Source organism: Pseudophryne corroboree, chromosome 1, assembly GCF_028390025.1.
Source record: "Pseudophryne corroboree isolate aPseCor3 chromosome 1, aPseCor3.hap2, whole genome shotgun sequence".
Lineage (NCBI taxonomy): Eukaryota > Metazoa > Chordata > Amphibia > Anura > Myobatrachidae > Pseudophryne > Pseudophryne corroboree.
This window is the reverse complement of record NC_086444.1, coordinates 96830013-96855200: the sequence shown is the minus strand read 5'-3', so window position 1 is coordinate 96855200 and position 25188 is coordinate 96830013. Positions and strand designations below refer to the sequence as shown.

General features: G+C 46.3%; 1 protein-coding gene across 5 annotated transcripts in view; it reads right to left on the bottom strand.

Annotated features, from left to right (window-relative positions):
• CCDC152 (coiled-coil domain containing 152) overlaps window positions 1–25188 on the bottom strand; it is a 273215-nt gene that overhangs the window by 175113 nt on the left and 72914 nt on the right. For all 5 annotated transcript variants that reach the window (XM_063961607.1, XM_063961616.1, XM_063961637.1 and 2 more), the window contains 3 exons: window positions 23963–24068; window positions 20720–20788; window positions 16935–16999 (listed from right to left, as the gene is read on the bottom strand). In XM_063961607.1, the coding sequence (XP_063817677.1) occupies window positions 16935–16999; window positions 20720–20788; window positions 23963–24068 (240 nt within the window). The remainder of the gene's footprint in view (window positions 1–16934; window positions 17000–20719; window positions 20789–23962; window positions 24069–25188) is intronic.

Below are 25188 nucleotides of genomic sequence, written 5' to 3'. Positions count from 1 at the left end.
GGAATCGTCATAGTTGAAAATTCCTCCGTCGGGGCCTTACTGGCCTCGCACCACGCAACATATTTTCGCCAAATGCGGTGATAATGTTTTGCGGTTATATCTTTCCTGGCTTTGATCAGGATAGGAATGACTTCATCCGGAATGCCTTTCTCCTTCAGGATCCGGCGTTCAACCGCCATGCCGTCAAACGCAGTCGCGGTAAGTCTTGGAACAGACAGGGTCCTTGCTGGAGCAGGTCCCTTCTTAGAGGTAGAGGCCACGGATCCTCCGTGAGCATCTCTTGAAGTTCCGGTTACCAAGTCCTTCTTGGCCAATCCGGAGCCCGAATATAGTGCTTACTCCTCTCCATCTTATAATTCTCAGTACCTTGGGTATGAGAGGCAGAGGAGGGAACACATACACTGACTGGTACACCCACTGTGTTACCAGAGCGTCTACAGCTATTGCCGGAGGGTCCCTTGACCCGGCGCAATACTTGTCGAGTTTTATAAACATGTGGAAGACTTCTGGGTGAAGTCCCCACTTGCTGACAGTGCTATCACATGATTTTCCGCCCAGCGAAGAATCCTTGCAGCTTCTGCCATTGCCCTCCTGCTTCTTGTGTCACCCTGTCTGTTTACGTGGGTGACTGCCGTGATGTTGTCCGAATGGATCAACTCCGGGTGACCTTGAAGCAGAGGTCTTGCTGAGCTTAGAGCATTGTAAATGGCCCTTAGCTTCAGGATATTTATGTGAAGTGATGTCTCCAGGCTTGACCATAAGCTCTGGAAATTCCTTCCCTGTGTGACTGCTCCCCAGCCTCGCAGGCTGGCATCCGTGGTCACCAGGACCCAGTCCTGAATGTCGAATCTGCGGCCCTCTAGAAGATGAGCACTCTGCAACAACCACAGGAGAGACACCCTTGTGCTTGGTGACAGGGTTATCCGCTGATGCATCTGAAGATGCGACCCGGACCATTTGTCCAGCAGGTCCCACTGGAAAGTTCTTGCGTGGAATCTGCCGAATGGGATTGCTTCGTAGGAAGCCACCATTTTTCCCAGAACCCTTTCATTGATGTACTGAGACTTGGCTCGGTTATAGGAGGTTCCCGACTAGCTCGGATAACTCCCTGACTTTCTCCTCCGGGAGAAACACCTTTTTCTGGACTGTGTCCAGGATCATCCCTAGGAACAGACGACGAGTCGTCGGAATCAGCTGCGATTTTGGAATATTGAGAATCCAATCGTGCTGCCGCAACACTACCTGAGATAGTGCTACACCGACCTCCAACTGTTCCCTGGATCTTACCCTTATCAGGGAATCGTCCAAGTAAGGGATAACTAAAATTCCCTTCCTTCGAAGGAGTATCATCATTTCGGCCATTACCTTGGTAAAGACCTGGGGTGCCGTGGACCATCCATACGGCAGCGTCTGAAACTGATAGTGACAGTTCTGTACCATAAACCTGAGGTACCCTTGGTGAGAAGGGTAAATTGGGACATGAAGGTAAGCATCCTTGATGTCCCGAGACATCATGTAGTCCCCTTCTTCCAGGTTCGCAATCACTGCTCTGAGTGACTCAATCTTGAATTTGAACCTCCGTATGTAAGTGTTCAAGATTTTAGATTTAGAATCGGTCTCACAGAGCCGTCCGGCTTCGGTACCACAACAGTGTGGAATAATACCCCGTTCCCTGTTGCAGGAGGGGTACCTTGATTATCACCTGCTGGGAATACAGCTTGTGAATGGCTTCCAAAACTGCCTCCCTGTCAGAAGGAGACATCGGTAAAGCCGACTTTAGGAAACGGCGAGGGGGAGACGTCTCAAATTCCAATTTGTACCCCTGAGATATCACCTGAAGGATCCAGGGGTCTACTTGCGAGTGAGCCCACTGCGCGCTGAAATTCATTGAGACGGGCCCCCACCGTGCCTGATTCTGCTTGTAAAGCCCCAGCGTCATACTGAGGGCTTGGCAGAGGCGGGAGAGGGCTTCTGTTCCTGGGAACTGGCTGATTTCTGCAGCCTTTTTCCTCTCCCTCTGTCACGGGGCAGAAATGAGGAACCTTTTGCCCGCTTGCCCACGAAAAGACTGCGCCTGATAATACGGCGTCTTCTTATGTTGAGAGGCGACCTGGGGTACAAACGTGGATTTCCCAGCTGTTGCCGTGGCCACCAGGTCTGAAAGACCGACCCCAAATAACTCCTCCCCTTAATAAGGCAATACTTCCAAATGCCGTTTGGAATCCGCATCACCTGACCACTGTCGTGTCCATAACCCTCTACTGGCAGAAATGGACAACGAACTTAGACTTGATGCCAGTCGGCAAATATTCCGCTGTGCATCACGCATATATAGAAATGCATCTTTTAAATGCTCTAGAGGCAATAATATACTGTCCCTATCTAGGGTATCAATATTTTCAGTCAGGGAATCCGACCACGCCAACCCAGCACTGCACATCCAGGCTGAGGCGATTGCTGGTCGCAGTATAACACCAGTATGTGTGTAAATACATTTTAGGATACCCTCCTGCTTTCTATCAGCAGGATCCTTAAGGGCGGCCATCTCAGGAGAGGGTAGAGCCCTTGTTCTTACAAGCGTGTGAGCGCTTTATCCAGCCTAGGGGGTGTTTCCCAACGCACCCTAACCTCTGGCGGGAAAGGATATAATGCCAATAACATTTTAGAAATTATCAGTTGTTATCGGGGGAAACCCACGCATCATCACACACCTCATTTAATTTCTCAGATTCAGGAAAACTACAGGTAGTTTTTCCTCACCGAACATAATACCCCTTTTTGGTGGTACTCGTATTATCAGAAATGTGTAAAACATTTTTCATTGCCTCAATCATGTAACGTGTGGCCCTACTGGAAGTCACATTTGTCTCTTCACCGTCGACACTGGAGTCAGTATCCGTGTCGGCGTCTATATCTGCCATCTGAGGTAACGGGCGCTTTAGAGCCCCTGACGGCCTATGAGACGTCTGGACAGGCACAAGCTGAGTAGCCGGCTGTCTCATGTCAACCACTGTCTTTTATACAGAGCTGACACTGTCACGTAATTCCTTCCAACAGTTCATCCACTCAGGTGTCGACCCCCTAGGGGGTGACATCACTATTACAGGCAATCTGCTCTGTCTCCACATCATTTTTCTCCTCATACATGTCGACACAAACGTACCGACACACAGCACACACACAGGGAATGCTCTGATAGAGGACAGGACCCCACTAGCCCTTTGGGGAGACAGAGGGAGAGTTTGCCAGTACACACCAGAGCGCTATATATATACAGGGATAACCTTATATAAGTGTTTTTCCCCTTATAGCTGCTGTATTTTTAATACTGCGCGTAATTAGTGCCCCCCTCTCTTTTTTAACCCTTTCTGTAGTGTAGTGACTGCAGGGGAGAGCCAGGGAGCTTCCCTCCAACGGAGCTGTGAGGGAAAATGGCGCCAGTGTGCTGAGGAGATAGGCTCCGCCCCCTTCTCGGCGGCCTTATCTCCCGTTTTTCTGTGTATTCTGGCAGGGGTTAAATTCATCCATATAGCCCAGGAGCTATATGTGATGCATTTTTTGCCATCCAAGGTGTTTTTATTGCGTCTCAGGGCGCCCCCCCCCCCCCCCAGCGCCCTGCACCCTCAGTGACCGGAGTGTGAAGTGTGCTGAGAGCAATGGCGCACAGCTGCAGTGCTGAGCGCTACCTTGTTGAAGACAGGACGTCTTCTGCCGCCGATTTTCCGGACCTCTACTGTCTTCTGGCTCTGTAAGGGGGCCGGCGGCGCGGCTCTGGGACCTATCCATGGCTGGGCCTGTGATCGGTCCCTCTGGAGCTAATGTCCAGTAGCCTAAGAAGCCCAATCCACTCTGCACGCAGGTGAGTTCGCTTCTTCTCCCCTTAGTCCCTCGATGCAGTGAGCCTGTTGCCAGCAGGTCTCACTGAACATAAAAAACCTAAAACTAAACTTTTCACTAAGCAGCTCAGGAGAGCCACCTAGTGTGCACCCTTCTCGTTCGGGCACAAAAATCTAACTGAGGCTTGGAGGAGGGTCATAGGGGGAGGAGCCAGTGCACACCAGGTAGTTCTAAAGCTTTACTTTTGTGCCCAGTCTCCTGCGGAGCCGCTATTCCCCATGGTCCTTACGGAGTCCCCAGCATCCACTAGGACGTCAGAGAAAATAAAAGTGATGGAGTCAATAATTAACCTACGCAGGTTCTCAGGTATGCTCTCTGAACCGCCCAGGTTTCTCTCAACTGCTTGTACCCCTTTATCATGGGGGATATTAGAGTAGAGCGCCTGGACATCACAGGTGATAAACCAATAAGTTTCCTTCCACTTAATTTTAGCATTTTGGCTTAAAAATGTGGTTGTGTCCTTAATATGAGAGCGCTGAGAAGCTGCACAGGGTTGCAAAAAGAAATCAACAAAGTGAGAAAGGTTAGCGGTGAGGGACCCTATACCCGAAATAATTGGTCTCCCAGGTGGTGCAGTGAGTGATTTGTGAATTTTGGGAAGGTGATAGTAAGTGGGAGTGATAGGGTGTGCTGGTAAAAGATATCCACATTCCTCTTTAGAAATAATCTTCTCCTCAAGTGCCCTTTCAATAAGGGTTTTTAACTGTTGTGTATATATCACAGTGGGATTGGACATCAGCATGCAATACACTTTCTCATCCTTTAACTGGCGGTAGGCCTCTTTTAAATAGTCCTCAGTATTTTGTAAGACGATCCCTCCCCCCTTATCTGCTGGCTTAATGGTCATCAGAGGATCATTGGCCAGCAATTTCAAAGCTTTTTTCTTCTGTGTAGATAAATTATTTCTATATTTTGCTTTCTTCTTTTCTTTTATACACATTGATCTAAATTGTTCCAGTGTTTTTTGATAGAAAATGTCTATCGGTGCACTCCTAAATACAGTAGGGAAAAAATTGGATTTGTTCTTAAAGAGGCGTCTGTTTTCATTAGATCCTTCAGCATTGTACAATTGAACAGATCCTTGCATCAATGTGCTTTCCATAGCCAAAGAATCTAGCATTTCTACTCCTTGTAGATCATAATCGGCAAGTACAATGGCTTGACCTACCTCATTACTCTTTTTAAGAGATTTGGAGGCAAAATACCATTTTCTAACCAAACTTCTGGTGAATCTGTTCAATTCTACAAATAGATTGAAAAAATCCGGTGGCTGAGAGGGGGAAAATTTCAATACCTTATCCAATAGATCATTTTCACTTTGACTAAGGGTTCTAGAGGATAAATTGTATATACTCTTTCCCTTCAGTTTTTTATTGAGGATTTTTTTCTGAATCCTATGTCCTCCTCTACAGCCTCTACGCTTTGTTCAGGTCTTCTTTTGGGGGTTTGAATCCGAATGGTCTTGTATCTGTTCTCTGATTTTGGTAGGGGTGTGTCTGCTGATGTTGAACCTCCTCTAAAAAAGGGGAAATTGTACTCATATAGAAACCTTATGGGGGCGGGACTTGGGCGCGGACCTCGTCTTTTATGGCCGATATATAGATGATTTGTTTTTTTATTTTTGATGGTGAAGGGGCATCTCTTTTCTTTCTGAGTTCACAGCACATATGAATAATAACCAATTTAATCTACACTTTACTTGTAATATGGAGAGGAAATCTGTTTCTTTTCTGGACATATCCCTTTTAGTGGAGGAAGATAGGATTGTTACACAGATATATAGGAAAGAGGTGGACAATTTTAATTTCCTACATTATAATAGCTCCCATTATAGACCATGGGTTCAAAATATCCCTAGAGGACAACTAAGACGTATTCGGAGAAATTGTACTCATATAGAAACCTTTGAAAGACAGGCAGAAGAGCTAATGACAGCCTTTAGGGATAAAGGATATCCTAGTAATATCCTTACCTCAGCATAGACTGAAACTAGAATTTAGAAAGAGAAGATTTCTTATATATAAGGAGAAAAAATCCAATTAACATTCATGATGACACAATTTTATTTGTGTCAAAATTTAATCAATCATCATAACAGCTTAAAAATATTATTAAGAATAATTTTTCTATTTTACAAACATATCTTCTACTAAACACATGTATGTCTATGAGTCCAAAAGTGGTTTTCAAGAAGTCAGAAAACCTCAAACACTGGCTTGCACCCAGTTTTTTTCATTGATAGAAGATCAACGGATGGCCCCTTGAATGGACCATCTGTGGTTGAGTCTCCTTCAAACTGGTTACCGTCCAAAATCAAGGGATGTTTCAAATGTGGTTCAAGATCGTGCATCACCTGTTCTTTTATAAAATATTAAAACCAAATTCTTCAGTTCACTCAACACCGAAGAACAATTTGAAATCAAAACACATATAAATTGCAATACTACTTTTGTAATATATATTCTGCAGTGTAGTTGTGATCTTGTTTATGTTGGCAGAACCACAAGGTGTTTAAAAACACGATTCTTGGAACACAGGAGAAACATCTTGAAAGAAAAATGTATTAATGGAATTTCGAAACATTTTGTGGAACAACATGAAGGAAATCCAAAGAGCCTCGTCCTGACAGGGATTGAATGGGTTAAACCCACTGCAAGGGGGGGGGGGGATAGATATAGAAAACTGTGCATACGTGAGAACTACTGGATTCATACATTGAGGACCCTCGTACCCGAGGGACTCAATGAATATATTGAGATAGATCTATAATCCTTTCTAATCTATCATGTGCTTTGTGTTTCAATACAAATTCTTGAACACCACCCTTTAATAAATTCGAAACCCTTATATCTGGTCTGCTGGATTTTTGGGGGTCTGTGTGCTTAGCTACTTAGTAAATGTGTAGAGATGATTATATGATTAATTATAGTAATATTTTTGTGTATTATTAATGCTTCCTAAAAATACCCTGTTTCTGCTCTGTTTAGTCAGACTTTAGTGTAATAGTTAAGAACAGTTTAACAATGGTTATAATTGGATTACGTACAAGTTATACTTTCTGTGGTCATGTATGGATTTGAAGATCATATGAAGTATGAAAATTAACCATTATTATACTAGAATAAAATTAGTACCATCAATCATGTGACCACTCCAGGAATAAAATAATAGTAAAATTATACTTGTGTGTTCCCTCTAGAAACAATGTTTAACATGTGGTTTTAGCCAATCTTACCATATATTTTAGATGTATATTTCTATACATAATTTTATTTGCAGTATGCATATAGTTATATGTATATTTTCTGTCATCCTTTTGATCTGGTTAGATATTGTGGATTTGTTGTAAAATGTGTTAATTATGCACAGCCTGTTTTCTGGATGATCTGAGTATATGATGAATACATCAGCTAATTATTAGCATTATCCTGGAATCAAGACAGGTGTGTAACAATTAGCATATAAAAAGGGAGTATTGCCTATGGAAAAAGTAACAGGAAGTTACGAAACGCGTCTAGGACTCCCATTCTAACATCATTGAGCCTGTCCGGCATCTATAAACTTTCCAGTGTCTCATACCGCTGGCCGTGCAGGTAAAACTGCCAGTCATGCCAATACCGATATCAGGGAGATGCTCTGGTTCATCAAGGCGGCACACTGCCTGGCTTCACAGACGAAAGCTGTCAGGGAGACGCTCTGGTTTATCAGCGCTGCACATTGCCTGGCTTTACAGACGAAAGCTGTCAGCCGCACTAAGGAAACCGCTCCGGCCCGCGGATAACGAGCATTACCGCCTGCAAGCTGTGTGTACCCGGGGACGCTCGGGTTACACAGAATCTCCTCACACCTGCCAACGGGTCCCTTTTACGAGCATACACGGGACAGAGGGGCAGATGTATTAACCTGGAGAAGGCATAAGGAAGTGATAAACCAGTGATGAGTGCAAGGTGATAAAGGCACCAGCCAATCACCTCCCAACTGTTTATTTACATATTGGAGCTGATTGGCTGGTGCGTGTATCACCTTGCACATATCACTGGTTTATCACTTCTTTATGCCTTCCCCAGGTTAATACATCTGCCCCTTTGTGAGTACAGCCATTTGTGGCCGGCCAAAACCGTTATATATGCGGCTAACAGGAAAATATACCAGCAATACTTAAATATCTCAGCCGAGCAACTTCAGATTTATGGGAACCTCAGCTTAACCATAAAATTTATTGGATTAACTTCTGTCAATTGGGACTGTTTTTTAATTAAATATTTATAATTCTAATGCAGTAAAGTTAGGATATTGAAATCAACTGTTTCATTTTATTTATATACAGTGTATCAACTTTGTTTCAATTAATACAATAACTTGTTATTTATCAGAGGGTGTCCACATCACACCTGCTTTTTCGCTACAGGCTACATTTTGTATTGTATATTTTGTTTAATGTCTAACAATAATTATTTTTTTAAGATCAGTGTTTAATTTATTTAATTGGTTCTATAGCGCGACCCCGTACAAACCCATTGCAATCTGTTTTTTCTTGAAGCCACCACAGATAGGCTTCTGGGGTCAGACAAAATAGAACCATTTAATAATTATTAATTGGTTATGAGATGACAGTATTTTAGTAAAAGACTTACTATACACATAAACTTGCGCCATCAGGCATTTTCTTTCTGATTCTGGGTTGGACAGATCTCTCTGCATGGACAGAAATGCATATAGCGCATGCACAGAAATTACACATCTTTATGTAAGTCTGTCCTAACTTGGCTGGATTTGTCTTTTTGTTAAAGTGGACGTTTCTCAGGACAGCAACATTGCAAGTGCACGGAACTGCCCTGATGTTTCGTGGGAATAAATCTAAAGTTTGTGCATAAGGTGAAGGGAAGCCTGTGTCTCTGACGTATCTCTTGCATCTAACATGGGGATAGTGCAAATGCAGATAGCAATACGGATGGGTGCGGTGGCTGGTGTAAGATCAGTAAGTGGCATGGCTTTCTGCACACAAATGCAAGAATACCCGCATCAGTCTTATGGAATTGTGCATTAGCATGAGGTAGCAAATCAGGCTTCTGCAGTTGCCCGCACCTACAGCATCTATGTGCGCGACTCAGAATCAGACACATATTGCACAGAAAGGGCTCTAAATCATACTTGCCTACTTTGCTGCCCCTTCTCTGGGAGGAGGCAGCGTTGTAGGCGCATGGGGGCGTGGCCGGGAGCAAGACAGGCTGTCCGTGGACATGACCAGGAGGCAATGTGGGTGTCCAGGGGCGTGTCTGACAGGGAAGTGGGCAGTCCAGGGGTGTGGCATAACGATCGCGTCACCGTTGTCAGCGTCCGGAGTCTTACTGGTACGCTGGGGCCGCGGGCTGGCTTCTCTGGCGGTGTACGGGCAGCGGCGGAGGTTGGCTGCTGCGCCGGGTCCATGGACAGCAGTGGCGGCGGTGAGGGGGTCCGCACGTGGTGGCGGGATGCCGCTACAGCTGGTCGCTCTTGCTGAGCCGTTGCTAGGAGACCAGAGGCAGTGAGCAATGTGGCTTTGCAGAAGGGTCTGCATTACTGGGCGCCGCCATGTTGGAGACTAAGTTTTAAGCATAGTTCCTTTTTCCTGTTTCTTCCAGCCAATCCAGGGGAAGCTCTCCCTATAAAAGGGGGCTGGTTTAGGACAGGGACGCCAGTGCTTCAAGTTACAACCCTGTTGTAGGTGCTTTAGCCTGTTCTCCCAGGATCCTTGTCGTATTCTGGTTACTCCTGATCCTGCTTGGTCGGTTCTCTGTTGCTGCTGCAGTCCTGCCGTTCCTAACCTGCTACTGCCTGTGGAAGCACTCCTGGAAAACCCGGTCCAGTAAGACTCTTTGGGCACAGTCAGCCCCGGGTCTTCTGCCTCGTCTTTCAAGCCACACTCCACAGATCTACGTCATCAGCCACGTCTTTGTACCACCGACCACAACCTGCAGATTGTTATCTTCAGCCTCATCCTCCAAACCACAGCCCACAGTCCTCGTCTCCAGCCACGTCTTCAACTACCATCCACAGTTCCACAGTTCATTATCTACAGTCTCGTCTTTCAAATCACAGTCCACAGTTCTTTGCCTCCAGCCACGTCATTTAACCACTATCCACAGTTCCGCAGTTCATTATTCACAACCTCGTCTTTCAAGCCACAACCTGCAGTTCTTTATCCGCAACTACGTTCTTTAACCAACATGCCCCAGCCACAGTTCTCTACCTCAGCCCTGTACATAATAAATACTATTCATTGACTCTCAACCCCGCCTACGTTCTTCATTGCTCCGTGTCCCATGCGAAGGAACTATATCCAACCCCCTCATCTTGTTCACCCACAGCCAACTACCTCCTCGGGCAAGTCTCAGCTGCCGGATCCTCAAACTTTGCTAGACATGACAATCGTGGCTCCGCCTCGCTGTACAGTGCTGAGAAAGTAGGCACTGTATAGCGGGGGCAGAGCTATGATGACGCAGTTCATCGCGAATCGCGTCATCGGAAACCCCTCGGACCACCCACTTGTTCTCTTCTCTGGGGGGTGGGGTGGTGTAGAGGATCTGCAGGGAAAGCGGGAGATTTGCCCACCTTTTAGGGGGGGCCATGAAGGCCACCTGATTTTCAGTAAGCCTCCCACCGATTCTGGGAGGGTAAGCAAGCAGAGCCGGCCCTAACCAATACGATGCCCTAGGCAAGATTTTGGCTGGTGCCCCCTAGCACCACCGCTAGTTCTGCCTCTGACCTTGCACCTCTTTCCCAGCACCATCACCCCTCACCCATAGCAGTCCTTGTACCCCCTATATTTTAAATAGGAACAGTTCGCACATTTGACGCACAGCCCAAAAAGGGGCATCTTCTTGCTGGGAAGGGGCATGGCCACACAATAGTAACCCCAATTCCAATTACGCCACACAGTGCTGCAACTTTATTCACATTTTATCTTGCGATAGTGTCCATAATTCATATTACATACTACAGTAGTATCACTGTACCTTATAAACGTTACTGCTCACAGTAGAGCCCCTTATTCACATTACATCACACTGAATTGCTCCTTATTCACATTACACCAAACCTTATTGCTCTTTATTCACATTAGATGACACAGTAGTGCCCTTTCTATATGCAATGCCACATAGTAGAGCACCTTATACACATAATGCCACACATTAGTAATGCATTTATACACAATTCCACGCAGTAATGCCCCTTACACATATGAGACACATTAATGTCCTTATAAACATAATGCACCTTACTCATTATGACAACCTTTATTAATGCCCTTTTACACATAATGGGGGTCATTCCGAGTTGTTCGCTCGCAAGCTGCTTTTAGCAGCTTTGCACACGCTAAGCCACCGCCTACTGGGAGTGAATCTTAGCTTATCAAAATTGCGAACGAAAGATTCGCAATATTGCGAAAAGACTTCTCTGTGCAGTTTCTGAGTAGCTCGAGACTTACTCTGCCAGTGCGATCAATTCAGTGCTTGTCGTTCCTGGTTTGATGTCACAAACACACCCAGCGTTCGCCCAGACACTCCTCCGTTTTTCCAGCCACTCCCGCGTTTTTCCCAGAAACGGTAGCGTTTTTTCACACACTCCCATAAAACGGCCAGTTTCCGCCCAGAAACACCCACTTCCTGTCAATCACATTACGATCACCAGAACGAAGAAAAAACCTCGTAATGCCGTGAGTAAAATACCTAACTGCATAGCAAATTTACTTGGCGCAGTCGCACTGCGGACATTGCGCATGCGCATTAGCGACTAATCACTCCGTTGCGAGAAAAAAATAAAGAGCGAACAACTCGGAATGACCCCCCATGTCCCTTACACATATGCCGCACATTATTAATGCCCTTATACACATAATGACACACATAGTGCCCCCTACACATTTGCTGCACATTATCAGTGCCCCTATACACATAATGACACACATACAGTAGTACCCTGTTACACATATGCCGCACGTTATTAATGTCCTTATACACATAATGAAACACACAGTGGCCCTTTACACATATGTTGCACATTATTAAATCATTTTTACATGACACACATAATGCTCCTTACACATATTCTGAACACTACTGCACAACCAACCCACTCACATGCACACAGCACTCACACTTCCACTAACACTGTGACCTCTGCCTCTGCTTGGATACAGATGTGTCCTCACAAATCTTGCATCAATGCTAACATCGGGCACCTTTTTTTTTTTTATGAAAATGCATCTTATTTGCATTGCTATGTGGCTAGGATGCACAAGCAGCTTCTGCTGATTAAACTGATATGCAGCATGCCAATATACTGTGTGAGACTGTGGCTGTATCTGCATATTAAATGCTACATACAGAATATAGGCATGCCGCATATCATTTTAATCAGCAGAAGCTGATGATGCCCCTAGGCATATCAAATGCCCTAGGCAATTGCCTAGTTTGCCTATGCCTATGGCCGGCTCTGTAGGCAAGTATGCTGTAAATACTGTACATAGGCCCAGTGTGCTAAATCCAGTCACTACTCTTATAACCCTTTCACATCGCACAAATAACCCGGTATCGACACGGTATATTGCCGTGTCGAAACGGGTCAGTGTGCGATGTGAAAGCGCCTTTCCCGAATTAGCGGGTCGCCTGACCCGGTAATTCAACCCGGTTAAAAAGAAGGGTTATTACCGGGTTGAATACCGGATCAGGTACAGTGTGAATGGGAGCCGTTCCAATGCGACATGGCTCCCATTCACAGCATAGGGAGAGGCGGCGCAGGAGATGAGCTCATCTCCCAGCGCCGCCTCCACCCCCGCCCCTGCTGCTGCTGCGCCCCCCGCTGCTATGGCAACCGACCCGGTATATTGCCGGGTCGGAAAGCCAGCAGAGGAGAGCAAATGCCGGATCCCACCCGGTAAGGGCACGTTTCTCTTACCGGGTAGGATCCGGCATTTGCGATCTGAAAGCAGCATTATTCAGTGATAGGAGGTAGATTACTTTAAATACAGGATATACAATGCAATAACGTAGGGACTGGAGAGATATGTTTCCCTGGTCTGTAAGAGCATATATAATTAATTGCGTATTATGCAAAATGGTTTAGTATGGTTTAGCCACGATGTAGACCAGATGCGGCGGTCTGCCGGAGGGAAAGTGTGCGGGTGCGCAGCGTGACCTCGCTGACATCACGCCGCGCACAGACGGCAGCCAGGGCCGGCCTCCTCCACTGATCAGGCGGGCTGGAAGGCAGCAGAAGAGTAGATGCTGCGGGCCACCGGAGGGAAGGTGTGAGATGCGCACGCAACGCACAGCCAGGGCCGGGCAACGTCTGAGGCTGAGCCGAGCGCTAGTGCTCAGCAGCGCTGCCCGGACAAGAAAACCACAATGCGCATGCGCAGTTTAATCCCGTGAATCCCGGGATTGGAGGCTCCAATCCCGGGATTCAAATCCCGGCATTTATGGGCTCAAATCCCGGGATCCCGCCGATCCCGGGATTGGCCACCCTACTCAGAGGGGTAATTCAGAGGCGGCGGACACGTGCATCCGAGATGCACTGCACATGCGCCCTGATGGAGATGCACACTGGAGTTGCATGCAGTTTCGATGGGCATTTCTGGCCTGGTGACTAGAGGGGGTCGTGTAGTGGGTGTGGCAGTGGCTGCATCCAAAAACGCTGTTCCACTGCCACCACTGGCCATGGACACACGGACATTCTGCGGGTGCCGCAGGCAGGTGCAATGTCAGATGGCCTGATGATGGTCTGCCAATAGTGCATCTATGTGCGTACAACACCGGAGTTGCACCGTGACCAGTAGGTGTCTCAGACACAACATTAGTATATAGGTGCTGTAGTGGCTGTGACAAAAGTCTCAGCCTCTAATCTACTGTGCCCACATCTGAATCGTCCACAGAGTGACAAACCACTTCCCCCGGCAGTGGCAGTAAAAGAAATTTGTTCCTAATAAAGTCGTGCTCTCGGCTAATGCATCCACTAATCTTATGGTTAGCTCTCTAAAAATTCCAAATGCTCTAATTCAAAACAGACCTCGTCATCCATTTGTTTTTAATATGCTCGCCACATGAATATATTTGGATTGTGCTTATTCAGAAAAATGTCGCTGAGTACTGTGTGCCAGCACTTAATCACTGAGCCATTATTTCTGCAATCATTTCATTGAGTCACATGAAAAAGTTATTACACAGGGTGATTCAAAAGTCGCAGTACACCCTTTTGTTTCAAAAACTGCAGGAAATGGGAAAACTGAAAACTTCAGTAAGGTATGAGTGAGATGGGCTATCTTTTAGGGTATGTACCGAACATGGACGCCAATTTGAAATTGGCCATCTTGAATCTAAGTCAGTTTTTTCAAATGGAAAGGAGGTCGTGTAACATGTCAAACAACATCAGAATTTGCTGAAAATGTTATTGCTGCAAACAGATTTGAAATAGCAGTTATGGTTCAAAAGGTAAAACACTTTTTTTGTTGGAATTACAGGCTGACTGTTCTGCATAAAGGACAGTCATTTAATGTGTATAACATGTTGTCCCTCTTGGTCAACACAAATTCGAAGGCGCTGGATCCAATCGTTATACACTCGCAGAAGGATTTACAAAGAAATGCTGGCACACGCTTCTTCAATGTGTTGCTGGAAATGATGGCCCTCATTCCGAGTTGATCGCTCGCTAGCTACTTTTTGCAGCCGTGCAAATGCATAGTCGCCGCCCATGGGGGAGTGTATTTTCGCTTTGCAGGAGTGTGAACGCCTGTGCAGCCGAGCAGGACGAAAAAGTTTTTTGCAGTTTCTGAGTAGGTCTGAACTTACTCAGCCCTTGCGATCACTTCAGCCTGTCCGGTCCCGGAATTGACGTCAGACGCCCGTCCTGCAAACGCCTGGACACGCCTGCGTTTTCCCTACCACTCCCAGAAAACGGTCAGTTTAAACCCATAAACACCCTCTTTCTGTCAATCTCCTTGCGATCACCCGTGCGAATGGATTTGTCGCCCAGCAACGATGCTGTTTGTACCCATACGACGCACGTGCGCATTGTGGTGCATACGCATGCGCAGTAGTAACCTAATTGCTGCGCTGCGAAAATCGTCAGCGTGCGATCAACTCGGAATGACCCCCGATGTCTGTTTCCTATTTTCTCTGCATACACGAGTTGCTTTAAATGACCCCACAGATAAATGTTAAGTGGTGTCAGGTCAGGTGATCTGAGTGGCCATTCCACAGAACCATGTCGGTCAATCCAATTACCAGGAAATTGACCATCTAACCACTGACGAACAACTGCTCCGTAGTGTGGTGGAGCCCCATCCTGCGGAAAATAACAGGGGAAGCTGCCATCTTCATTCAGAATTGAGGGGAACACCACTTCTTGCAGCATTTCGAGGGACAACATGTTGAACACGTTAAATGACTGTCCTTTATGGAGAACAGGTCAGCCTGTAATTCCAACAAAAATAGTGTTGTAACTTTTGAACCATAACTGCTATTTCAAATCTGTTTGCAGCAATAAACTTCTCAGCAAATTCTGATGTTGTTTGACATGTTACATGACCCCATTTTCCATTTGAAAAAACTGACCGATTCAAAATGGCACATTTCAAGATGGCACCCATGTTCGGTACATACCCTAAAAGATAGCACATCTCACCCATACCTTACTGGAGTATTCAGTTTTCCCATTTCCCGCACAGTTTTTGAAACAAACGGGTGTACTGCAACTTTTAATCAACCTCTAGTTTAAAACCGGCATGATGTTTCAGTTTTAGTCCATAGATTCTGTAAATGGCTCATTTATATTCCTGATATCTGTCAATGCTTTCTAAATACCACTCTAAATTCTGTATATATTTTATTCTTTATCAATACAGATAACTAATCACATTTTTGCGTTCATTAATCTAACAGACATTAGACTAAAAGGGTTAGACCAGACCAGATGTCTTTTACTTACATTATGTTAACAAACACTAAATTACTACTCCTATACTTATTTCTTCTAGTGTGCATGGCTTCATTGAAAATGTATTCTTTAGAGAATAATGGTGTGTCGTGTAAAATTAGCTTGAACCCAAACATAAATCTGCAATGCCTTTTATTTGTTGAGTGCAAGTTAGGTAATGAAAGCAAGCTTCTGATTGGCTGTTAAAATTTGAACCTGTTGCTATGGATGGGATGTACTGTAGTTGGAATCCCGGCGGTCAGAATCTCGATGATCAAAATACCGACGTCGGAATCCCGACCGCCAGAATGCCAGCAGCGCCGCTACAGCTGTTCCCACTCCTGGGTGTCCATGACACCCATGGAGTGGGAATAGAACCTGTGGTGAGCGAAGCGAGCCAGTGAGACCGCAGCATGGCCAGCATAGCGAGCCCGCAAGGGGCTTCATTCCGCTCGCCTCCCCTGTCGGCATTCTGATAGTCAGGATTCCGGCGTTGCTATTTTGACCGCTGGGATCCCATACCCAACCCGCTATGGATGTTAGTAAATGATCGCTACCCTTTCTCCTTACAGACAGAAGAGCTTTCTTAATGTGGTGTCAGGTGTGCATCCACTCCCCCCCAACCACCTTTATTCAGACACTGGAATAAGAAAGCAATGAGCATGAGAAATGTAGATGTATGCTGTGACGCTGTAATGTGGATGGTGGAAGTGGCATCACTGCCATCCACTTGTTATTCAAGAAGTGCCTCTGCAGCCAGTGTTCAGTGTGGCTGCGGCTAGTAAAGCTACACTTCCGAAGCTCTCCAGAGTGGTGATTTGCACACAGACCACTGTACAGTAATGGTGGCAGCTAGTCTCGTGGACAGAGCAGTGGTGCGGTGCGATCACATAGAGCATGCACCTCTGAGCATGTGCATGTATATAGTCGTACTTGTATCCCACATGCAATCCATTTGCTTTTCGTTCACAGCGGGCGTCCAGAGTTCCATTCACATAATGTACGACTCGGAATCAGGCCCTGTATGTGCTGCATATTGGGATTACATCGTGCATGTTTATTTACTTAGATAATATGAGCCTCACCTTGGTGGTATCTTGAAGTTTTATTTCTAATACATTTATATTCTTCTTCAGGCTAAAGTTCTCATCTAAACATAAGTAAATATGCAGAACTGTTTTAATGATGAGTTAATTAAAACAGAGAGAGAGAGAGAGACAGACAGTTCTTCATACAAATACAGCCAATCAGCACATAGGGGGCCTTTTTTCGCAGCCGTGCAATCGGGTCTGAACAGCGCATGCGCGTGGACCGCAATGTGCAGGTGCGTTGGTCACCGGCGACGGCCGGCGCCACAAAGCGACGGAAATAATGAAGAAAGCGTTTGCATCGGCGAACGCAAGAAGATTGACAGGAAGAGGCCATACGGGGGTGTCAACTCATCGTTTTCAGGGAGTATCCAGCAAAACGCAGGCGTGGCCGGCAGTTTCCAGAGAGGGTTCCTGACGTCAATTTCTTCCAGGATCATCGCAGCGGCTGAGTAAGTCTCGGGCTGTGCAGAAACTGCAGAAACTTAGGTTTGTGCAGCTCACTGCACAGCCCATCACACCCCTGCACAGCGATTACCCCTCCCCTGGTCGCAGCAGTGCAAAAAATAGCCTGCGTGCAACCAGGTCTGAATAAGGCCCATGGTCCACTCATCAACTCTCTACTTTCTCTGTCTTGTTTTCCTGCTGCTTAGTAGCATATCCTGTTTGTAAGCAAGGTTTAATCTTCTACAAATGCTGAGTAACATGTCTGGGCATGAAACATTCTGACCAGAGATAAATTATCAGCCATAGCTTGTGGAAACCATGGCACACATACCTACCAATAGTTTTCAAGTTTCCAAAGGGGCGTTACATATGAGGAAGGGTCTGGTCTTGTAGAACACAGATGCAGATTTGGTGAATCAGACAGACAATTTCCAACCATGGGTGTCTAGAGAAATGCTGGGCCCCAGTATGAAGGAGGCATGACCACACTGCGTGAGGTGTGACCACATTGCGCTGTTAATTTGCAACCCCATAGCAGCAGTGAGGTGCTGAAGGGGGGGGGGGGGGGGATGAACACCATGCTGGGGGAATATCTCCACCTTTCTTGCAAGCCTGGGTCCCAGTTGTTGCACCCACCACCCTCTCTGTGCCCCTGCTTCCAAATTATAAGGACAGTGTGCACTGAATAACTTTTGAGTAATGAGTGCTGTTCTTACATTAAAGAGTGAAATACAGCAGTACTTTACAGTTCTCATTCTTGTTTCTGAAATCTAGCTGCACTCCAATTCAGAGTTACACACATGTCAGCCGCAATTTGTTCACCCATTGTACATATATGTGTGTGCTCCCCACCCCTTCCCTGCGTGCTGGGTTACATCACTGTTACCACTTTCATTCTACATTTGTACCAACCCTATCCTAGGTGCAAGAGATTATCTTAGCCTATATGCGATGCCACCAATTTATGCCCATTCAGCTACAACTGGAGATGTGACTGAAATGCATACAAGTCTGAATCACCCGTAGATGTGTACATTCGCACCTGGAGCATGTGCTATGGTACAAATAGTAAGATGCATCTGCAGAACAGTCTTGCTTGCTACCCTACACGGCCTCTCAGTGGCAACACGCTGTACCTGCCCTGTGCTATATGCACTTTGAGCAGCGGCAGCCCGTCCCAGTTTCAATCAAGCAAAGCACAGGAGAGGGTGAGTATCCAGGTTTAGGGCGCGTCTGGAATGCACTGTGGCCATACTGGGTGGGTTTGAGGGCCATGTGAGGGCCATATTGGAGGGGCCCCCCGCAATTTAGTTATTCCTGGGCCCACTAAATCCTTAATCCGGCTCTGCCTGGTGTGTACTTTCATTTGGTTGGCCTTGTCAGGGGAATACCTATATATTAGTACATTAGTGGCATGGAGACACTAGTCAACCACACTCCTTAAATACGGTATCTATCCATTATTTAGGAATTGTGGGTCTAATCCAGCAAGGGTCATTATTCTGAGAAATTGCGTGACTGCTAGTAGAAAGGCGCCGCCCTGACAGGAAGGAAAAACAGCCCATGCAAAGTTTCGAATTCATCGCACATCGCTATCCACTCACAGGTACATACGCAATTCCCGGGAACATAGAAGAATCTTTGCCGTCTGAGCAAATGTGAGTAGGTCTGAGACTGCCACTAATCTGCAACCGAGACGGCCTGGAAGTGGTCTGTACTAACGTCAGAGACCCTCCCCAAAAACGCCTGGGCACGCCTGCGTTTCTTCTGACACACCCAGAAAACTGTAGGATTCCGCCCAGAAATGCCGGCTTCCTGTCAGACAAACAGTGGCTGAATTGCGATCATGATCTGTACGTAATTTCTGTTGCAATCGGTCCTCACGCGTGCGCAATGTAAATGCAACACATGCACAGTCATTCAATAATCACATGAACAGTCATTCAATAATGCCAATTCTCTGAGTAGCGATCCATGCTGAATTAGGCCCTGCGTCCGCAATATCCCCATTGGTGGTGCCACTGTGCATGCGCAGGTCCCGTCTTGCACGTGCGCGGCCCTGATTGACAGGTAGAGGCATTCGAGGGGCGAGGGCAGTGATGGAAAGTTGCAGGGGTGGCACAGAGAGAATGGGGGTGGGTCAGCAGCGTTTTCGGGCAGCTGTGTCACTTCACACGCAGCCACTCCGATGGAAAAAATGGAGGCGGGCAACCAGCCTTCACTGCCTGGATGTGGAGGCAGGGGGCCTTCCACAGCAGGGCCGTAGGTAGGTATGTGCTAGAGGTGCTGGGGGCGGAACCCCTGCTGCCTCAATGTCTATATGCCGGGCACACACTGTAATGCTTTTATCAGCAGTGCGCCCGGCTCCTTGTCAAGCTGTCAGTTCTTTGAGTGGCGCCTTACAGCTTACCACCCAGAGTGTGGCAGCGGAGGGAGCAGCCTTACAGAGACAGCCTTGCACGGGAACTAGTGTCGGGAGCTGCGCGAGCGGCTTATATCTAACCACATTGCTGCGGAGCGGCGTCGGCGGGAGCAGGGACAGTATGTATACCGACCAGTGTGTGAAGTGAGGCAGCTGCTCACTGAGCCGTGAATGTTACAATTATTAGACTGTAAGTTGCAGGCTATGCAGAACTCACTTTGTGCAAGTCTGCCCGTATTATTAAAGCGGCAATCATTTACACAGCAAAACCAGTCGTCGTCCCCCCATGTAAATGATTGCCGCTTTAAAAATACAGGGAGACTCACACAAAGGGCCTAATTCAGCATGGGGTGTAGCTGTGCGAAAAAACGTCTGTGTTGCCCGGGCCGTACCACCCCAACGCCGCCCTAAAAATGATGCGTCGACGCCCCCTCCCTCCCCACAAATACCTCTACCTGTCAATCAGGCAGAAGTGTTCGCATATGTGAAATGCCATTGCATCTTACTGTGTGCGCACACTCCAGAAGGGTGTGCGGGTGCATGCGTGCGAATGCATCATAGATGTGCTCTATGCTGAATTAGGCCCAAAGTCCGGCTCAGCCTGCAACACACAGGTTATTACATTTCACCCAAAATCTGTACTTTTTGTTTTTGTTTGTTTTGATAGCACAATATAAGAAAAATCCACACATTCAGCATAAATCACTATAAACATTAATAGTACCGCTGTTCCAGTAACCTACTGTAAGCCTATAGCTACAGTATTACAATGTATAGGCGGACAACCTAATGGCAGTTGTGAACATGTGCTGTTCTAAGGTTGCTCTTTCAGAGAGAGTGTTCATTCTGATATTAATGATCTAGTAAGCAATTACATTACAATAAAAATAATAAACACCTTTAAATGCCTTACCTCTCATGTTACACTGTAATTCCATTGCTTCCTGCAGACCCTTAATGACCTCCTGTAACGCTGTACATTCTGCACATATATAAAGAGATTCCACCTACAATTACTGTATATGCACTTAGCATTTTCATAATGGATTCATTACTTGGTTAACTTAATAAAATGGTACAAGTAGAAAAATAAAATACACATACTGTAGAACAGTATAAAGGTATTCAAAGCAATAAGGAAATATAACCACATTATTGTTACATTTCTGTCTATAATAAACATGGTGCTCTTTACAGTTGGATGTATGTCAATGTTTTAACATAAGTGGTAGGCAGATATAGCAATTTTGACAATGAGCGATTTGGACTGAGCGATTTAACTTGAACTGGCAGCAGGCGATTTTGACTATCTGTACCAACGATGTTGACTAAGTGTGCTAGCGATTTTGGCTATGGGGGTGATTCCGAGTTGTTCACTCGCTAGCAGATTTTAGCAGCATTGCACACGCTAGGCCGCCGCCCTCTGGGAGTGTATCTTCGCTTAGCAGAATTGCGAACGAAAGATTAGCAGAATTGCGAACAGAAAATTCTTAGCAGTTTCTGAGTAGCTCGAGACTTACTCCTACACTGCGATCAGCTCAGCCCGTTTCGTTCCTGGTTTGACGTCACAAACACGCCCTGCGTTCGGCCAGCCACTCCCCCGTTTCTCCAGACACTCCCGCGTTTTATCCTGGCATGCCTGCGTTTTTCCGCACACTCCCAGAAAACGGTCAGTATCCGCCCAGAAACACCCACTTCCTGTCAATCACACTCCGATCACTTCAACGATGAAAATTCTTTGTTCGGACGTGAGTAAATCTACTAAGTTTTGTGCTAAAATACTTAGCGCATGCGCACTGCGTACCATGCGCATGCGCATTTTCGCATTAATCACTCCGTTGCGAAAATCGGCAACGAGCGAACAACTCAGAATGACCCCCTATGGGCGATTTTGGCTATGGGTGAGTTTGGCTATCTTATTTAAACTTTTCTAGCGACATAGTCAAAATTGCCTTGCCTGCACAGTCTATTTTTCCCAGCGATAGTGACCTGGCGGGGACGCGCATCACGATCGCTCGCTGTGTACACACGGAGCGATGTGCACTAACTTTCTTAGTGATTTTTATTATATAGTTAAAATCGCTGAGACATATCGCTTTGTGTGTACACACCTTTATAGGCAGATGTAGCAGCTTATAGGCAGATATAGCAGCTTATAGGCAGATATAGCAGCTTATAGGCAGATATAGAGCTATATTCAATTCCTGTCGGAAACTGGCGTCTTGTTGGAAAGACGGCAGTTTATGATTGTTTCAGGTCGGAAGGGGTTTCGACCTATTCAATGCCGGCTGCTTTTTTACGACATATCGGGAATTCCCGACTTGTCAGAAAACACGTGTATTGTCGGGAACTCGGCCAAACTCGACAGGTTTTAGCCCCGTTTCTGACAATATCAATCTGACTTTAAAAAACGTCGGATTGACATGTCGGGAACGGGCCAAACCTGTCGACTCTGGCAGCGCCATTGAATACTCACATGTCGCAACCTTTCCGTCGGAAAAGATCCAACATGAATTGAATATACATAATAGTAGCTTATAGTTGCAAATTCACTGTACTTAGAGGGTCATTCGGCTGCGCGGGCACACACATTGATTGCGGTCACATCCCCGATGGATGTGACCGCAATGTTATTGACAGTGGTGGGCATTCTAAGGGTAGAGACACGGCGTTGGGGGGCAGGCCGAATGGGAGCGCGACGGCACCATTTTCAGCGTGGCTGCGTGATGTCACACGCATCTGCTCTGATTAAAAAAATGTTGGCAGACCGTCTGACAGTGCAGCCAGGTGTCAACCTTAGTTCCACTGCGTTCGCAATCTAATTGCGGACATATTGGGAGGCGGCCTCACACACGCTGTGCGGCCCCCTGCATGTGCGGAGATGGACGCAGACCTTGCTGCGTATACAGTCATCTCTGAATACGGTCCTTAATTCATAAGTGTCGCAGCTATATTATCAAATCAAGACCATTCATTTTGCATTACTATAATGACAGGGTAAACAATAGCTGTTAGCATTTATTAAGAACACGGTCACACAGTTATCTTTTCTGCATATGACTTCTTGACATACAGTAATGGGGTAAATTTAATAAAGCTTCTAAAAATGAAAAGTGGTGATGTTGCCCATAGCAGCCAATCAGATTCTATAATTTCTCTATTGCATCCTAGAAAATGATAGACAGAATCTGATTGGCTGCTGTGGTCAACAGCTCCACTTTTTAGAAGCTTTAGTAATTTACCCCAATGATATTGTGTACAAAGAGGCCAATGCAGCTTCCATTTACTACTACTGTCAAGCCACAGCTTTACGCTCTTGTGTAACGTGTGTTACACCTGACATACTTCTGGAGCAAATACAGTACTGTTGTTTCTATGCTAGGCGCATGTTAGGAAGCTACTGACTTAGGGCATTATTCAGGGGCATACACATGAGAGACCCATGCTTAAAATCTAAGCAATCTAGTCAAATTGCTTACATTTTAAGAACGGATCTCTCCGTGTGTACCCCCCTTTAGATTTGGGTGGGTTATTTGTTTTTGTGCAGAGTAAATACTGGCTGCTCTATTTCTACACTGCAATTTAGATTTCCGTTTGTACACACCACACCCAAATCTAACTCTCTCTGCACATGTTACATCTGCCCCCACCCCCACCCCTTGCAGTGCACATGGGTTTGCCCATTAGCTAACAAATTTGCTGCTGCGATCAGATCTAAATTAGGCCTCTGGTTTTGCCCAATTGCTTAATTTTTTGGTTTGCTAACAAACCTAAATACAATGTGAACACACTTTTTTTTGTGTGTGTGCGCATCTTTTCCTGCATAGAGTCAGAGTGTAAAATCCTCCATATCTAAATGAGCCCCTATATATTTTCCCAAAGTATGTGTCTTATTCGCATCCTCATGCAACATAAATATAGTGAACGGTCCCCCTGACTACTGATGCCGGCATTTCAAGTAACTTCACTGTGTGCGTCGGTAATCTGACTGCCGGGACCCGGACAGGCGGAATCCTGACAGCATCCCGAAGACTTGATAGGACCCATTGTGATGGATTATAAGACAACCCACACTATGGCACAATATGGTCTTCACTGTGTGTGGGTGTGTGGTGAAACAATATGAAACAATAATGCAACTAAATCCTGATCAAACCTTTTGCAGAGCTCTGTTGTTTCGTCTGACTAATAATCCACATTCGCCGGGATTTTTCTAGCTGTATCTCAAGCAGGTTATTCTTTCCATTAACCTCAGCAAATTTCTATACAGATAAAAAGAATTCTGTTATACAAGCCAGACTCAAGAGTGATACAGTAATTGCGCAGAATAATGGAGTGTCTTATGCAAGAGTATGTGCCTGCTGTGAGATAACTGCTCAGTTTCCACCCGACATTAATATGTGTATTATGAAACACAGCTGCATTGCGTTAGATGGATCAGCTGTTTACACTTTGAAACTGTTCTTTTTAACTGTTTAATAAAGTATTGTACCCACTCAGTAGCGGATCTTGCTACAGGCATGCAGGATTTTTGCCCAGGGCGCCGCCTTCCGGAGGGCGCCGCCGCCGTGGCAAGATCCGCTACTGGTGGTGCCCCCTGGTGCTGTGCGGTGCTGACTATGCGGTGAAGTCATTGCGCACCGCACTGCATTGTGGGAGCGGCACATAGACACTAGATGTCATGATTGACCTCTAGTGTCTATGCGGTGCTATGGGAGAGACGTCATGACGTCTCTCCCATAGATCAGAGGAGCGGCGCCGGGGGCCGGACACGGAGGGCAGCAGCGGTCGGGAATTAGGAGCAGGGGATGGTGAGTATTAATTTTTTTTTGTTTTTGTAAGCGGCACAAACTAGGGGGCACAACTCTACGGGGGGCAATACTACTGGGGGCACAAACTAGGGGTCACAACTCTACGGGGGCAATACTACTGGGGGCACAAACTAGGGGTCACAACTCTACTGGGGGCAATACTACTGGGGGAACAAACTAGGGGTCACAACTCTACGGGGGGCAATACTACTGTACTGGGGGCACAACTCTACTGGGAGCAATACTACTGGGGGCATAAGTGACCACGCCCCATCATGAAGCCATGCCCCTATTTTTTCACTCGGGGCGCCACAAGGGCTAGATCTGGCCCTGTACCCCCTATATCCCTTGTGGGTTGTGTTCATAACTTCAAATATAGATTTGGGACGCAGCACTCTTGGAGATGTTCCATACTTAACCCCCACTGCTATGCAGAGCAGCAGTGAGAGTGCTTCCCCCAACTTTCTCCCAACACACGCAGGACACTGTGGCCCACAGGAGGAACAGCGGGACAATCCATGAAAAGTGTGACTGTCCCACCGAACGCGGAGGCGTTTCTAGAGAGGAGGAG